Source organism: Balaenoptera musculus, chromosome 3 (genome assembly GCF_009873245.2).
Source record: "Balaenoptera musculus isolate JJ_BM4_2016_0621 chromosome 3, mBalMus1.pri.v3, whole genome shotgun sequence".
Lineage (NCBI taxonomy): Eukaryota > Metazoa > Chordata > Mammalia > Artiodactyla > Balaenopteridae > Balaenoptera > Balaenoptera musculus.
In genome coordinates this window covers 162,531,985-162,549,381 of record NC_045787.1, presented here as the reverse complement: position 1 = coordinate 162,549,381, position 17,397 = coordinate 162,531,985, and the positions used below count along the sequence as shown (strand labels likewise).

General features: G+C 56.4%; 1 protein-coding gene across 5 annotated transcripts; it reads right to left on the bottom strand.

Moving 5' to 3' along the window:
- Positions 1–85: 85 nt before the first annotated feature.
- On the bottom strand, positions 86–16,251 carry ADGRE5 (adhesion G protein-coupled receptor E5). 5 transcript variants are annotated; one of them, XM_036848882.1, is made up of 22 exons: positions 16,080–16,250; positions 15,751–15,945; positions 13,333–13,398; positions 12,203–12,253; positions 11,866–11,985; positions 11,160–11,315; positions 7,926–8,057; positions 7,218–7,364; positions 6,609–6,758; positions 6,475–6,521; positions 6,268–6,345; positions 4,526–4,703; positions 4,335–4,442; positions 3,890–4,113; positions 3,120–3,299; positions 2,114–2,305; positions 1,634–1,860; positions 1,453–1,519; positions 1,224–1,315; positions 970–1,138; positions 783–887; positions 86–697 (listed from the first exon to the last, which is right to left on the bottom strand). In XM_036848882.1, the coding sequence occupies exons 6-22, from the start codon at positions 11,230–11,232 to the stop codon at positions 668–670; spliced, it is 2,199 nt and encodes a 732-aa protein (XP_036704777.1). In that variant the 5' UTR covers positions 11,233–11,315; positions 11,866–11,985; positions 12,203–12,253; positions 13,333–13,398; positions 15,751–15,945; positions 16,080–16,250; the 3' UTR covers positions 86–667. The 5 variants fall into 5 exon arrangements, with proteins under 5 accessions (XP_036704777.1, XP_036704773.1, XP_036704775.1 ...); XM_036848878.1 differs by lacking the exon at positions 13,333–13,398 and having other exon boundaries at positions 16,080–16,251; XM_036848880.1 differs by lacking the exons at positions 7,218–7,364; positions 13,333–13,398 and having other exon boundaries at positions 16,080–16,249.
- Positions 16,252–17,397: the final 1,146 nt, after the last annotated feature.

The following is a 17,397-nucleotide window of genomic DNA, read 5'->3' as shown; positions in this document are numbered from 1 at the left end:
TCCCACCATGTCTGTTTCTGTCAGCTCTCGGCATTTCGTGGACACCATGGGCCTGGTCTCCGAGTCCTTAGCCAGGAAGAAATGCCACTTTCTATGTCAATGTGATATTTAATTTTAAGTGTCAACACTGAAAGGTTTATACAGATACAAAACATTACACAATATCCACAGCCTTCACATCAGTGAGAACCCTCTGCCCTGGGGGCAGATGGGCCTCTGTACCATGAGCCTTCGGCCCTGCCCTCCTCCCACCCCTGACCTCAGTCTTAGCTTAACCGGTGCTGAGTCCCAGCACCCTGGCCTCTTGTTCTGTAGCAAAGACAGATGAGGGGGGCGGGCCAGGCTGGGCACAGGAGCCCTCAGTCTGTCTGGGCCTTGTGTACCAGGGCAAGGGGCTGCAGTCCTGGGCCAGCTTCTGCCCCTACCCTGGGTCCTGGCTGGGGTGGAGCTGAGAGGCAGCCAGAAGCAGGCCCAGTAGGTCCGACTCTCCACCCTTGCTGGGTATTCTGGAGTTCGGTGCCAGATGGCAGGTGTCACCCTTCTCTCCATGGTGCGTATGGGGACCAAGGCAGGAGGGAGCAGAGCAGTGGGAGAGGAGAGGAGGTCTTCAGCATGTGCAGAAGCTACTGAGGCCACGGGAGCCGCTGGCCCGGCCAGAACCGCGCCTTCACATGCCAGACTCTGAGGGCCTGAGGGCCTGGAGAGAAAGGAGCCCCGTGAGAACTGATCCCAGGCCCAGCTGCTTTATGGCCTGCACCCCCCGCTCCAGGCTCAGCCCTTACCTGAGTCTGACTGTGGCTGGAGCCAGACCCAGAGGTGGATGTGGCGAACTCGGAGTACTTGTTCCTGGTGACCATGCAGGCCCACCTCCGGTACTCTTCCCTCACCTGTGGGGCACAGGGCGCCAGGTCAGGGGAGGAGGGGGCCCCCGGACTAGGGTCCCAGCCCGCAGCCCTGCCTGCAGCCCACCTTCTTGTTGAGGAGGCAGTACAGCACAAAGAGGAAGAGGCCTTGCAGGCAGTTGAGGATGCTGAAGGTGTAGCACAGCACCCAGCTACTGTGGTCGAAGAGGAACAGGCCGAAGACCCAGGTGCAGCCCAACACAAAGAGCTGGGCGATGGCGGTGACAGTCAGCACCCTGTGGGGAGGTGGGCAGTTGCCGCGTAAGGTCCTCACCTCACACACCCACTCCTGCCAGGCCCCCTCCCTGCCCCTGCTCTCACCTGGCCTTCTTTAGTTTCTTTATGTCTGGGTTGATTTCAGAAAACTTCTGAGTGAGCTTCCAGACAGTAATCACGAAGATGACAGCATTGCACTGGGTGGGGAGCACAGAATTCGGATTAGGGGGTGTCCTTGGAACTCACAGGGAGAAAGCCGGTGTAGCCGGCTCTGTGGAGCCAAGCACCTCAGGTTTCCACAGGTGTGGGGTGGGGTGGGGAGTGAGGCAGTTACCGAAACGATGAAGGTCACAGGTCCCAGGAAGCTCCAGAGGAAGCCGTTGGCGTGGTCCAACCAGCAGCTGGGCGAGAAGGGAGGGGTCTGGTCAGCACCCAGGAAACCCAGAGGGGAGCAGGGGCACTGTGTTTGGGTGCAGCCTCCACGCCCTGGCCCTCTCCCACCACCTCGCACTCACTATTGGGGGCGGCCGTAGCCCTGGATCTTGATGGCTGCCGAGACGGCCACGATGAACAGCGGCACGCCGTAGCCGATCAGGCACAGCCAGCGCTTTCTCAGGCCTTGGCCTTGGAACACGCGCACCACGAGGAAGTAGAGCTCCACGCCCTCGAGGCTCATCCAGCAGAAGGCGGCCAGGAAGCAGTAGTGCAGCAGCCCGGCCACCAGGCGGCAGCGCAGCCCAACCTGCGGGGCGGGGGCGGGGCGGAGGGACAGAGGGGCGGGTGACGTCAGCGATGGGCGGGCCCGAGGCCGGATGGCAGGCGGAGTCAGGGCGTGGACGTGCGAGGTTAAAGCGGGCGAATGGGCGGGGCCCTGGGCTTCCCGGGCCCGACCACCGGACCCAGCTGGGAGTGGGCGGGGCTATTCCACTCCAGGCCTTCGCAGGTAGGTCTAGCGCTCAGGCGAGAGTGGGGCCTTCCACGGGGCGGGGCCTCACCTGGCCGCCTTCGTTCTCGATGCCCACCAGGAAGATGGTAGAGCCCACGAAGAGGCAGATGCAGAGGTGCAGGTGCACCGTGGTGCGCGAGCCCTGGATCGGCCGCACCAGCAGGAAGGTGAGAATGCACAGCAGCAGGCAGACCAGCGACAGAGCCAGTCCCACCTTGGTGATCAGGGCCAGCTTCCAGTCCTGGATGCAGGACGGGGTGGGTGGGACTCGATTAGCACTCTGAGGCCTTCCTGCCCTCCTTGTGGGCCCCACCACCAACACGCACCTGGGACCTGGCCTGTAGGACTCTGATGAGGTGGCTCATCTCCCCCCCACCTCCTCTGCCATCAACATCTGAGTAAACCTGCTGTGTCTCATCCTAAATACCGCCACCCCCACCCCCATGGGTGCAGCAGGGATCCCTAGTTCTTCCGGATGGGCTTCCCCACTACACACCCAGACAGCTCTCCTGAGAAGGTCCCCAGTGAGGCCTCAATGGCTGCAACCCTCTTTCCCAACACTGATGAGCCCACCTCTCTGACCCTCATCTCTTGCCCCTCCTACACCTGGCCACAACTATGAGCTCCTCAAAACCCACATTTTTGTCCTTCCTGGGCCTTGGGCCTGGACCACCAGCCTCCCCTACTCTGCCTGGCCCATTCCAGGTATTCACATGGCCCAGCGTACCTATGCATCCCTCTGAGGCCACGTACAGAAAGTGGTGCTCCCTCAGGAGCTTTTAGGGATATTTAACAACTTGTTAGGGGTGAGCGGTCAGAGGGGCACTGGCCGGAGCAGAGCCTGCAGTGCCAGGCCACTCTGTTTAGTTGCTGGGTCATGTGGAGGCCTGGGGGGGGGGTCCCAGGGAAGGGGCTGGGAGGTGTGGTGTAGGGCCACCTGCGCTGTGCAACCATATAGAACCAGGTGGACCGTATCCCCAAGAACCAGCTGCCTGTCTCACCGAAGCCAACCGTGCCACCTGTGGGTTTTTGAGGATGGCCCCTGGTCTGCTCACCTCCACATCGTAGTGGGCCATGAGGATGGCAAAGCTGCTCAGGTGATTGCATTGGCAGGTGGTGCTGCCATTCCCGCTGCCCAGCGTCTGGCAGCCCGAGGTGGCCCAGTACCCTCTCCTGTTGCTGTCACTCTTCCAGAAGGCACAGATCAGCTCCTGCCGTGTCCCGGGCATCTCCCGCTGTGAGCAGGTAGGGGCGGTGGTAGAGGTTAGCCTGGAACCAACTCTTGGGTGCTGGGCTTGGGTTGAACCCAAAGACGGCTGTTTTTCATTTGGCATTTGTCTACTGAGCACCTACTGTGTGTGTCAGGCCAGGGGACACGGGAGTAAACAGGGCAGACACAAGTCCCTGTCCTTCTGGGACTCACATACTGGTGGGGGAGACAGACAGAAAATAATAAACCTAATAAATATTCAATAAGTAAACTAGACAGTGTGTTAGAAGGTGCTGAGTGCAAAAGAAAGAAAGAAAAGAGCAAAGGGGAAAGGTGGGGCGTGATTACAGATTGTAATTTAAAATAAGCAAGTCAGGGAAGGCCTAGAAAAGAAGGTGACATTTGAACAAAGACTGGAGACAGGTAAAGGACTGAGTCATGTGGAGGAAAGGTGTCCCAGGCAGCGGGCACAGCAAGTGCAAAGGCCCTGAGATACCTGTAAGGAAGGAGCAGAGTGGGTGGAGGTGGGGAAACAAATGCTGCAGAGGGACCACGGTGACCTTGGCCATGGGGTGAGCAGTAGGGCTGATCCCCCCTCCCCACCCAAGGACTCACAGGGTGGGAGAAGGCGAAGGTGACCTTGGAGTTGAGTTTATCTGTGTTCGTGTTGCTCAGAAAGACCAAGTTGACGGCTGAAAGAAGCCTGAGCTGGGCGCCGCGGACGGGACTTTCGTAGATCTCTTCCAGCTCGGTTTGCTTCTCCGAGTCCAGGTCCAAAGAGGCGTTGGCCAGCAGTTTCTGCATGTTCGGGCTGGAGAGGATTCCTACCACGGTGGGGCCTGGGGGACAGACACGCTGGCTACCCTCTGCTCTGCTTCCTTCTGTGCCCCATCTTCCCTCCTAAGATGTCTAATTCAGGCTCACCAAGTCCACTGTGATGCCTGGCGTCCCTCCCCATGGGTCAGTTTTCAGTTGCTGCATATTCTGAATCTCACCCCTAGCCATATCCCAGCTTCTCCATCCCTCTCCCTCAGGTGCCCACTCCGGATCCTGCCATTACCGGACTGCTCGGCTCCAGCTGCCACGGCCCAGTCCAGCAGCATCCGTGCATGGCTCTGGCCCACGGTGATGTTTCCACTCCCCTGCTCCTGGACCATCAGGGACAGCTCTGAGGGGAGAGGGGGCAGTGATCAGGGGCTCTGGGTGTATGAGGGGGGCCCGGGGCTGGGGCGGGGCAGGACAGGGTCTCACCTGTGTCCCCAGGCGAATGGTAGATGAAGGAGCTTCCAGACATGGCTTTGGCCAGGGTCCTCAGGATTTGTTCGAGGCCTGAGAACAGGTAGGTGGCTGTGTGGTGCCTGGAAGACAGGTCCAAGGCCTCCAGGTCCCCTGGGGTTTTCAACAGGTCATCCACTGACATGATGAGGTACTGTGGGTGTTGGGTGACAGCTGCTGGGTCATTGCACCACAGGGGCTGCCTGAAGGACCCTGATCTCACCTCCCCTCACCCCGCCCCAACAACTGGGGTACACACTGGAGAACCACCTGGATTGCCTGGGGGACAGACACAGGGGAATCTTCAAGACACTGCAGTAGCCAGAAGACAAGTAAGGGGACTGAGTATATGCCTGTGTGCACGTATTATAACAACAACAGCACTTAACATTTATCAGGCACGGGCTTTATGTCAGGCCCTTTTCTAAGTCTGCACTGCCCCAGAACAGTTGCCACGAGCCACAGGTGTCGCTTGAAATATGGCTCCACGTTGAAATGGTAATAATTTGAATCTACTGGGTTATATGCAATTTTCACATTAATTTCACTTGTTTACTTTTACTCTTAAATTTATTCTTTACTTTTATATTTTAAAAGTGTAGCTACTGGGGGCTTCCCTGGTGGCGCAGTGGTTAAGAATCCGCCTGCCAATGCAGGGGACACGGGTTCGAGCCCTGGTCTGGGAAGATCCCACATGCCACGGAGCAACTGGGCCCGTGAGCCACAATTGCTGAGCCTGCACGTCTGGAGCCTGTGCTCCGCAACAAGAGAGGCCGCGATAGTGAGAGGCCCGCGCACCGCGATGAAGAGTGGCCCCCGCTCGCCGCAACTAGAGAAAGCCCTCGCACAGAAACGAAGACTCAACACAGCCAAAAATAGATAAATAAATAAATAAAAGAACGTGAATTTCTTAAAAAAAAAAGTGTAGCTACTGGAAAATTTTAAATGACACAAGGGGCTCACATGTTTCTCTCTCTCTCTTTTTTTTAATATTTATTTATTTGTTTTGGCTGCGCCGGGTCTTGGTTGCAGCACGTGGGATCTTTGTGCGGCATGCGGCATCTTTAGTTGGGGCATGAAGACTCTTACTAGTTGCGGCATGCATGCGGGATCTGGTTCCCCGACCAGGGAACCCAGGCCCCCTGCATTGGGAGTGTGGAGTCCTACCCACTGGACCACCAGGGAAGTTCCTCACATATTTCTCTTTTTAAAAGTTATTATTATTATTTTTTAGGGGCTCAATATTTCTACCAGGCTAAGGACATATGCCAAAACTTACGTATACTGCTTATACTGTGTGCCAGACACTATTCTTTGAGCCTTACTTCTATTAGTTCATTTAAACCTTTTCACCAACTGTATGAAGCAGGCACCATTTATGAAGTGAGGAGACTGAGGCCCAGAGAGGGGGAGTCACTTGCCTGAGGTCACACAGCAGGAAGTGGCAGCGGGTAGGATGGGGTGTATTTGAACCTTGAGGCCTGGCTCCAGAGGTGAAATTCTCAACTGCTTCATTCTATTGCCATTATATCCCTCTCAAATGTGTGTGTACCTTTTGGAGTGCATATGTATGTCTGTGTTTGTACAATGTATATATATGGTGTGTGTATATTGTGCATACAGACACAGAGGCCCCTGCTTGGGCATCTCCACTCACACGGAAGCATCCTCCAGCCACCCCACACTGTCCTGGGGTTCCCCCCAGGGCCTGCCCTTACCTGGATGGTTTCCTGGGTCAAGGCTGACTTGAAGTCTATGCTCATTTTCTGGACTCTTTCAAAGAAGCCAGAGAGACTCTGGAGAGAGGGGACAGAAGAGGGGTCAGAGAACCTCATCCTGGATGGGGGAGCTTGGGGAAAACGGGCGGACAGAGTGAGCTGGGTGGAGGGATTTCCTGCCTCCTGCTCCCTGCTGGGGCCACTCACCTGGCTCTTGATTTCAGGGGGTGCGGTCCAGGTGGGGAAGGAGATCTCTGCAGGGGACAGGACAGCAGTTCATTAGGTGTGAGAGTGTCTGTGCTTGTTGTAGGAGGGGTCTGGGGTCAGGTCAGGACAGGTACCTTCGCAGGAGATGGTGTCCACTTGCTTCTCCTGGAATCCGGGTTTGGGCACCCAGCCTCGGCGGCAGTGACACATGTATGAACCCACGGTGTTGACGCAGATGGTGGAGTTGTGACACTGATGCTGCCCGGAGCTGCACTCATCCGTATCTGGGGACACGAAGAAGGGGGTCTGGCTCTGTCCCAGCCCTGATGAGGCCCCTCTTTTTCCCATATTAGTGCCCCCTCCCACCCCCCGGAGGTGATGCCGTCTGGTGACTGCACATCCTCGAACGGTGGGCGCTGAGGTTATTTATGGGAAGTGTGCAGAGTTCTGACACATTAGCAGGTGAGCCCCATACAGATAGGCAGGTTGTGAAAATACTGAAGTATCTTCGTCTCAGTTAGTAATTAGCTGCTGCCTGGAGTCCCTGGGAGCTTTTCTCTTGGCACCCCAGCTCCTTCTCCAGGACCCCCAGATGTTTTGACATTTAGCCTCAAAGGAATTAATGCCTGGCACAGCAGGGCTCCCCCAGCATTCTTTCTGTTTGGTTTGTGTGGGTGCCACTGAATATGTGATCAGATGTTTTGAGTGTGGGTCTCCAAGAACATAGCATCTGAGCTCTGAACCTTCGCAGACGGTGTTGTTTGGGCCGCTGGCGGCCCCAGGAATTGGCTTCCAGCCTGGACGGCAGTGGCACTTATAGGTGCCCACAAGGTTGAAGCAGTGGCTGGAGCTGTGGCATGGGTTTCTCCCCGAGGTACATTCATTCACATCTGAGGACAAAGCCAGAGGGTCAGGCGGCCCCCACTTCCACTTCTCACTGTACCCGCTTATCACTGCCCAGCACCAAGGACCCCACTGTGATTGCACGTGCCATCACCTGGTGACCTTCAACTTCACCCTCAAAGCTTAGGCTTTGGGTAGCCTCCCTGCAAGATGGGCGTGGCAGGGGCCCCACTTTATAGGCGGTAAAACCAGGAGGGAGACTGAGTCATGGGGTTTGGAAGTCCAGCCCTGGACTGAGGTTCTCCCTCTGGGAACAGGAAGTGACAGCTTCCTCTGCTCGAATGTGACAGATGAGGAAGGGGCGAGGTCTGGGGGATGTTCACGGGGGCAGGGAACTCCACAAGGGAACCCCAGGCCCAGAAGGCTCTGCCGCCTCCCTGGCCTGTGGTGGGACCTTTCGGGGAGGCGAATCCTTGGGCAGGGCCCCGGCAGGCCCTTGGCATTGCAGGAACCTGAGGTTCTTCTCCCTCCTCTTCAGGCTCCAGGAACCGCCTCGACTCCTTCTCCAGCTCCAGGCCATCCTCACACTGTCTTCCCAGGGCCCCTACCTGTGCACAGTCTTGGGTCCTCCAGGTTGAGCTCCAAGCCGGGTGGGCACTGACAGGTGTAGCTGCCCTGGGTGTTGATGCAGATGCTGCGGCCTTTACAGATTTTGGGTTTCTGCTGACATTCATCCACATCTGCAAGGGGAAGGAGAGGATGATGGATGCCTGCAGCTGTGGACAGCCTTCTGGGCTGGGGGGTTGGCCACATTTCCTGGCCTAGAAGCATCCAGAAGGGCCCGCTCTCTCTTCCCCGGTGAGTGGGTCTTTTCTAATTCACATGGAGGCATCCTGTGGGTGAGCATGGCGGCCCAGTTGTTCTGTTGTCCAGATGGGGCCAGGAGTGACCCAAGTCCTCCCCTGTCTGCCGGCTCTGGCTCTCTCAGCCTCCCTGGGAAGCTCCCAGCTGTGGTGGGTGCCTTCCTGGGAACTGAGTGCAGGAGAGATGCTGTGTTCCCTGAGTAGGGAGGCCCCATCTTGGCTCCCGGTGATGGACTCTGTCCTGACTCCCCCAGAGTGAGTGCTGCCAGCTGAGTTCTCCTTGGATCCTGGTGACCCTGGCGGGACAGCACTCTCCTATCCACGCTCACTCTGAGACTCCAGCCGCATGGAGATGGACCACGACCCACCCCTGAGCCACGTCCCTCAAGGACGAGGCTTTGGGGCAGTGGCACAGAAAATGAGGGTGATGCCGGAAAGGCCAGGGCCACCTGGGCAGTGGGCACCAGGCTGTGCTGGACAGTGGGGCTGATGTCTGGCCAGGCAGCCTTGGGCCTGTGAAGGTGCCTTTTTCTGATTCCCACGAAGGCATCGCCTAGATTGGCAGGAAGTGGTGAGAATCCACATCTGAGCAAGGCGTGCAGTGGGCAATGGCTGAGTGGCTGGAGCAAGGAGCAGGCGCTCATGCATGAAGGGTGGCAGGTGTTTCTGTCATCTCGGCCCTTGGCCTCTCACCAGGGACGTAGACCCGTGGACCCTGCTGAGTGGGGCTCAGCCTCCCATCTTCTGTCCCCAAGTGGTCTGGGTCATCGTGGGGCCTGGGTTGATCTCTTCAGTAGAGCGTCAGGCCAGGGGCAATGGTCCCTGATGACAACCTCTCTTGTCATCTGGTCCAGATGGGAGCCTCTTTGTTCATCTGATTCTTCCAGCGTGTTGGGGGCTCGATGTCACCCTGCCCACCCCTGACACAACGTCCTCCCAGGCCCCAGTCATCAGAGCTGCCTCAGGTCCGTGAACTGGAATTACTGGGGAGGGTCAGGGTGGAGCCTTGTGTGGGGAAATAGACGGAAGCTGAGCGGCTGAGAATTGGGGTCAGGGTGCCAGGAAGCATCTTTTCCAGGCAGGTTTCTGAGCCAGGGCAGGGCTGGCCAGGGACGGTGGGCCTGTCCTTGAATCTCCCTCCTCCCGCATTTCTGGACAGGGTCCCAGGGTCCACCATGGCCCAGGGGGTCTGAGAGGGCCCCAGCGGGGCAGGTCTCCTCCCAGCAGTCACTAACAGCGGCGAAGAGGGCAGATATTGTGCCGGAACACACGGTGCTGTGACCTCATTGAGTATCTTGAATGCCAGCGCCTCTTTTGTTTCATGCAAATAAGATGCCAGGTGGCCGGGGGGATGTTCCAAACATCTGGAAGTGACCCTCTGCAAAGGGTTCTGAGCCTTGGGGTTCAGAGAGGGTTGGGAGATGAGGTAGGTGCACAGGACGGCCCTCTGACGCCTGGAGAAAGTGGGATGAGGAACCCAGGGAGCAGCCTGTGTCTCCTGCCCATAGCAGACCCCACGGCCAGGACATGCGTGGACACATCCTCAGGTGCGACAAAGGTTGGAATGCTGAGGAAGGGGTGCACAGACAGTCCAGCTGAGCCAGTCACAGAGCTAGGTCTTCAGGCAGCAAGCTCTGGTCCAAACCAGCAGGCTGCTCTCTCGCAGTCACCCTCCTTGAGGTCCGTAGAGGTCCCTCTCACACCTCACTCTTGTTCATCCGTGTCTCTGCAGGGGCTCACAACAGTGGGTGGGTGGCACCCCCAGTCAAGGCACACTGAGTGGGCTCCATGACCACCACGTGCAGTTGTGCAGGTTGCTGACTGCACAAGGGTGTCCAGCCAAGGAGGCAAGTGGGAGAGGAAAACCAGCTCACTCTCCATTCCCTAAACACACCGTATTCACCTGGAGATGAGGGACATTTTTCCAATTCACATGAAGGCTCTGGCCAGGCCACATGTTTCAAGCATAGCGTACCCCCACAGAGGCCCCTGTGGACCAGCAGCACCTCCACATAGATGCAGGTCCTCTCTTCCCTCCCACCAGGGAGGCTCTGCCGCCCTCCCTCTGCAGGGCAGGAGGGAAGGCGCTGGGACCAAGGTAGCAGCAGGGTGGGCCTATGGACCCTACTCAGAGTCCTCTGGACCCTGGGCTCAGCCTCCTCCTCACCTCCCACCTTCCCCTCCCCATCCTCAGTATTCGTGTCTAACCCCCTCTCTGGACCCCTCTCTGGAGTCGTGGCTCCTGTCTGTCCACTGCTGGCCCCATCTGCCCCTTTCCCTGCCTGCCTGACCCCTCTGGAAAGGGGGCAAGACCTGGTGATGTGTGGAGACCAGGCTCCTCCTGGGTCCCTGGTAAGGGGATGGACTGGGACAGCTGCTCCTGAGCACGCACCGTGGGGCACGAACCACAGGGATGCCCATCCTGGAGAGGGTGCATTAACTCATAATCATTATAATTTAAAAACCCAACAGCCGTCACTGTTTTGTGTTTTGTGATCTCCTATACCTTCCTGGCAATTCTATGAGGTAATAAGCACCACTGGTCACCCCCTTTTTACAGATGGGTAAATTGAGGCACAGAGAGGGGAAGTAGCTTGCCTAAAATCACACAGTTACTAAAAGGCAAAGCTACTTTTGTTTTTATCTGTAAAAGATAGAGACTCTAAAAAATAAACAAAAACATACACTCACAATAGTATTATCACATCTCACATGTTAACAGTGATTTCTGAATAAGTATCCTGGCCAGTGTCACACACACAGCTATCAGGTGGCAAAGCCAGGATTTGGGTCCCTGGCTCATGCCGCCCTGCCTCTCTGTGCAGGTGGGAAAGGCACAGGTACAACTTTCCCAACTCAGACCTGGGTGCTACACCTGTAACCAAAGCCCTGACCCCTGGATGCTACAGGAATGACTCAGTATTTGGGTGACCCCAAACCTCATGGATGGAGAGGTGGAAGATGCAGGGTCATTCTTACCTTGACACGTGTTCTCACTCTCATTCTTGAACGTTGTTGCCCCAGAAATAAGCTCATATCCTGGGCTGCACATGCAGTGGTAGCCCCCTTCCGTGTTCTCGCAGTCTGCTAATTTTCCACAGGACACTGTCAAGGGTGGTCCGCACTCGTTAATGTCTGGAACACAGCAGGGCAAAGGGTCACCTCCCAAAGGCGTGAGTTTGGTCAGGGCAGAGATCCCCATCCCCTACCTGGCTCCCCAGCACTGGTCCTGATGGTTAATCAGTGTCTTTTTAGAAAGAATTAGACTCTCAGGCAATACTGCTGAGGCTGGGCTGCGGCTGGAGCAAGCCATTCCTAAAGCTTGTCTATCAGCTCTGCTCTTCTTGGCCCTCTGGCTGGCACCTCAGATTGGGACACAGTGGGAACTGCTTAAGTGGGGGGGGGGTGGAAGCTCTGCACCCCCCTCCTCAGTCCCGAAAGGGCAAACTGAGGCACAGACTCCAGACTCCTGGAGACACAGCTCCTCTCTCTCCAGGAAGCCATGTTTATTCATGTCTCATCTCTCCATCTCTCTCATAGCTTTTCCTTTTTCTTTTTTCTGTCCTTGATGATGGTCCTGAGGAGAAAGGCTGAAGCCCCCAACCAACACCCATGTCCCCCCACAGGCATTGGACTGTACCCCACAATCTCTGCATGTCCCTCCATCACCCCCAAGCCTCTGTACCATCACAGCTCTCCAAGAAGTTGGTAAAGATCTCCCCAGATGAAGAACTGAATCCCGGAGTGCAGCGGCAGGCGGTGCCATTGACACATGAGGAGTTCAGAGGGCACCACGGAGCACAGTCTGTGGGGATGGAGACCTTGGTCAGAACGTGAGGGCTGAGTCAGGGGCTGGGGAGGGGGGCAGGATCATCTCCATAAGAGGGGGTGCTGGGGAGGCATGACCCTGGCCTTCCCCCTGCAACAGGCCTCTCTCCTGTTTGGGCTGAGGGGGTGGGTGAGGGTCTAGGGCCCCTTCCCCAGGCTCCGGCTGTGGACTGAGTTGCTCCCAGCAGACTCACCCCTGGTGTTCTGAGATCCAGCTTCCGACAGAGTCAGCAAGACACACAGCACTGGAACAGAGAAGGGGAGGGTCAAGGGGGTCACCAGAGCAGGGAAGGGCAGATGCAATGCTAAGAGAGAAGCAACTGTGGAAAGGGGGCTGTTGGCCCGTCCCAGGCTTGGGCTCTGCCCATTGCTCAAGGAGAGAGTGAGTACGTGGCACCTCCCAGAGACTGGACACCCATGGCCAGAGGGTCTGCCACCTGCCACCTGGAGGTGGGTTTCAGAAACTGAGGGATGGAGAAGGGGCCCAAGCACCGAGGGGGTCCTGGCTCCCGCGGACCTGTGGGCTCTGTGGGCAGCAGTTCAGTAAACAGACTGGAGCCTGGCAGCCGCAGTTCAAATTCTGGACTGTGGTCAGGTTACCTCATCTCTCAGAGCCCCAGCTTCCCCTTTTGTAGAATGGGGATGGTGACGGGACCCATTTCCTAGAGTAGTGTGAGAAATAAGCCTGCGAATATCACCTGGTGTGTCAAAGCGTTTACTGTCATCAACGTTTCTTTTCTTTTTTAAAAAAAAATTATATGGGATTATAGTTGATTTACAACGTTGTGTTAACTTCAGGTGTACAGCAAAGTGATTCAGTTATACATATACATATATTCATTCTTTTTTTTTTTTTTTTTTTTTTTTTTTTGCCACACCGCGAGGAATGTGCAATCTTAGTCCCCCGACCAGGGATCGAACCCGTGCCGCCTGAAGTGGAAGCTCAGAATCTTAACCACTGGACCGCCCGGGAAGTCCCACATGTATTCATTCTTTTTCAGATTCTTTTCTCATAGAGGTTATCACAGAATATTGAGTAGAGTTCCCTGTGCAACGTTTCTCTATGTAAGAATGAGGGGGTTGGAGGAAAAGGACTGGGTGTTTTCTCAGATCCTCCCCACCCCCGAATCTAAGATCTTCCAGCCCGCACACCCGTCCTCGGGGACACAGGTGCATGCACACCACGCCCACAACATCTGTCAGCCCTCATGGCTGTCTTGAGACCCAGTGGTGACATTTCACCCCAGCCTCCCCTGTGCACAGGAAGATGTTGTGGGCTCACGTTGGGGGCGGTGCTGGACGAGCACCTCCGCCCCGGCTGTACCTGCTGCTCAGGGGCACCCCACTGTCGAGGCCTCCTCAAGTCATCAGGGGCTTCAGAGGTGGGGATCTCCTCACGGTTCACCAGAGAGAGACAGACAAGAAGACAGAGATGGAGAGAAAACAGAGATGAGAGAGAGGGAGAAAGAGGGAGACAGAGACAGAGAGATGAGGAGAGACAGATGGAGAGAAACAGAAGTTAAGACAGTGATAGAGAGAGAGGGACAGAGAAACAGGACACTCAGAGAGAGACAGAAATGGCAGAGATTGGACAGAGAGACACAGATATGGAGATTGAGAGAGAGATAGAGAAAAACAATTAGAAAGGGGGTGGGATGGAAACAGAGGGAAAGGGAGAGAGGCGGGGAGGGCAGCTCAGCAGCAGGTGGGGGCATGGGGAGGGCTTGGGGGGAGGCGTCCAGTCCCTGCCCACGTGGGAATGCCAGGGAGGCAGCGCAGACCCCAGCAATCCAGGGAGACCCAAAAGGGGCGGTGGGCGGAGGGATGGGGGCCGGGAGGGAGGGCAGGCATGAGTCACTTCCTGGGCCAAGGGAAGGGATGACTCATAGCTCGTTGCCTTTGGAGGGAGCTCCCAGGGGAATTCTGGGGTCCATCATCATGAGAAAAGCTTGCGGAGCTGTCAAGGGTGCAGGCTGGAGGGTCCCCTGACCACTCAGCCCCTAGGTCCAAACTTGATACCCCTCAGGCTGGCGGTGGGCAAGAGTCCCTCCCACAAGCACTCCCAGCCAAGGTAAACTGAGGCTGGAATGTCCTTCCCCTCCCTCGTGTGAGGATTTCTCTCGTCCTCCTCTCCGGTCACCGGGCGTGGCTAGTTTCCCCCTCGGCTGGGGCTCAGTTCCTCTTTGCAGGACACACCACAAAATAACCTTCCCTGGTAGGATGGGACCTGGGCTGATTTGTCCCCAGCTCCCAAAGTCCCCAGTAGCAACTTTCACATTCACAACTGCCCTGTTTGTGTCCATTCTGCAGATGGACAGACTGAGGCTTGGAGCCCAGAAAAAGATTCAGGAAGAAGCTGGTGAACAGAGGAGCTTGGAAAAGGTGGAATTGATGGGGTCAAGGTCCCCAGATGCTTCAGGGGGATGGGACAGTTGTTTTGTGCCCTGTGACCTCTGCCCCGGCTGGGCTGGGCACTGCTCCCCCACCACGGAGGCTCTTGGGCCAGGACTTCTCCATCTGGGTCCTTGGAAGTCGCCCAAACAGGAGCTGGGAGTGGGGCGGCTGGTCATCTGCTCCCAGTCACATCTGGTTTGCATTCCCGTTGCCGAGCCCTGAGCCGTAAGATTCCTGGGGTGGGGACGGGGCAGTCATCCTCTCCTTGCTCCTCCTGCTAAGGACCCCCCAGTCTACCCCCCAGACCAGCCAGTGAAATAATAATAATAATAATAATAATAATAATAATAATAATAAATACCGTTTACTTAATACTTAATTCTGCAAGCCAGGAATAGTTTGCATACAAACTCAGTTAACCTTTAACACAGCCCTGTAAAGTGAAGACCAGCCTTGCCCCATTTTACAGATGTGGAAAGTGAGACTCAGGGGCTGCGAGATCTGGTTCCAGTGACACACTGCCCCCCATCAGGTGTGCCCCACACAGATTCCAGTTTCTTGCTTCCCAGTCTGGGAGCCACTGGGCTCACGCCTGCCATCCCGGACCAGCACGGGGAAGCCCGCCCCTGTGGCCCGGGGAAGCTCTGGTTGGTACCCCAAATGCCATTTCTTCATTCTCTTTGTTGCTTGGTTGCTCTGGCAACCAACTGTCCCCGATAACCGGTAGAGCCACCCTGGGTGGGGCGGGAAGGGAGGCCCTGGGGAAGTCGCAGCAAAAGTCAAGTTCAAACCCTCCACCGGCAAAGTCCTTTCCACCCGCAGCTGAGTCCAAGCTGGGCCTGGGGGAGCCAGAATGAGGGTCTCTGGGGCTGCCCCTTGCCACTGAGACAGTGGGGGACAGGTTGGGGGTAAGCCCTCAGTGGGGAGGTCCCACCCCCAACCCCCCAGCCCTCCAGCCCCCCAGCGCTCCCCTATGCCCGGCTGTCTTCAGGAGTCCCAGCACTCGCTTTTTGCCCCTCTCCTTCCCCAAACCTGTTTCCCTGCTTTGGAAGCAGCCCCCAGAGTGGCTCCAGTAGAGAGCTCAGAGATTTCTCTGGGAGAGGGGGCAGGCTCTTAGAGCGCCCTGAGGGATCCTGCCACGGCTTGGGGGTGCTGGGCACTACCAGCCCCTCTGCCCATGTGCCCTCAGCGCCCGCCTGACCATGTGGCTTCCTCCGAGGCTGGCCCCAGAGCTGCCAACCGCACTTTGCGTTTCTCCCCGGGGAAAAGGGGGCCGGAGCTCCACATGGTGCTGTCAGGGGCTCCCTTGTTGCCTGCTCCCAACCCCACGGGGCCCCCAAATTCTCACCGTGAAAGACGAATGAGGCAACGCCGTGGGGGCCTCCCATGGTCTAAGCTGCCCGCAGGGGAAGCAGAAGATAGGGCAGGGCTTCTCTGTGTCTCCAGGCTGGGCAGCTGTGCAGGCTTCCCCAAGGCCCGCCAGCGCTTTATAAAGGCGGGGGCAGCCACTGGCCCAGGGCCCTCCCTGGAACTGGCAGGGCAGCTGAAAGCCAACAGGAAAGTGCAGTGAAAACACAGACCCAGGGGCGCTTTGTGTGCGCGCGCGCGCGCGCGCACACACACACACACACACACACACACACACACACACACTCGAAAGTGGCATAGAGGTACAACCTGCCGGTTGAGTGTCTGAACTCTCTGGCCCCTGTGTACTCGGGTTGGCTGATCCCAGGGGCAAGGAGGAAGTCTTGCCTTGTCTGGCATTTAGGCTGGGGAGGAGCCACGTCCGAAATGATAGCTCAGGGCACCCACGTTGGGGGACCACCCTGTGCTTGCTGCCTCGTCGGGCTGAGTCTCCAGGGCCAGCCTCTGAGCTAACAGGACCCTCCTCCTCTGTTTTCCAGTTGAAGAAACTGAGGCACAGAGAGGCCAGAGTCCAAAGAAGAGCTGGGGGAGGGACACAAAGGGGCCCTCATGGATGCCAGGCTGATGCCAAGAAGAGAGACTGCGGGACCTCGGGGCCACCATGCTCCTGGAGCTGGCCTTTCTGGGTCAGCGTCTCACCTGGTAGGAAACTTATATTTTGGGCATTCCTGGGCACTGCACAGAGTGCAATAGAGAAACACATGATAAGAGAGATGTTTTCCTTTTCAAATAAGTCGTATGACTGGTTTATCTTGAGCCTCTGATCATTTTTTAAAAAAACACTATTATTTAGAAAGCACTTAATCTGAGCCAGGCCTGATTTGCCTAGAGTTATCTCTTTATCTATTTTAACTCACTTACCCCTCGAAATACCTTCGAGGCAGGTGTTGCTATGATTCCCATTTTGCAGAAGGGGAAAACTGAGGTACAGGTAACAAGTGGCTAGGCAGAGATCCACAGGTAGGCAGCTCAGTCCCCAGGTCCCTGCAATGAGCCCAAGGTCCAGGAGAAAGTCTCTCTTGGGTGCTAACACCTTGGTGGCCCTGAGGTTTATCCAGCTAGAATCCATGGTTTTATGTTCCTTGTGTTCTTATTTATTTGTAAATTTACAGACTCTTTGAGGCAATGAGAAGGGTTTCCCAGTCAGGACATCAATATAAAGATTCTTTTTTAAATGAATGGATTCAAGGATGCAACAGCTTCTTAGAAAATTAAATAAAATATTAAGTACATAATAGTTTAAAAGGGGAGGATTGCAGTCATGGAAAAAAAAGGTCACTCATGGCCAAAGGCAGAGAAGCATTATCCCAGGGATGATGGAGCACCCCTAGTCCTAAAATTAACCCCTTCATGCTCTTGCTGTCCCTTTGACCTGGACAGGGCATGGAAAGGGGTCCCATCAGGGTAACTGAGGTCTCTCTGTGCCTCAGTTTCCTCAGGGGGAGGGGAGTGGACATGGGAGGAGACTGGGAGGGGAGGGGACCAGACCAGGCCCAAGGTGGATTTTTGGCTTTTTTCCCTTAAAGCTGGAAATTCCAGGGCTGGACATGCCCCCACCCCACCCCCA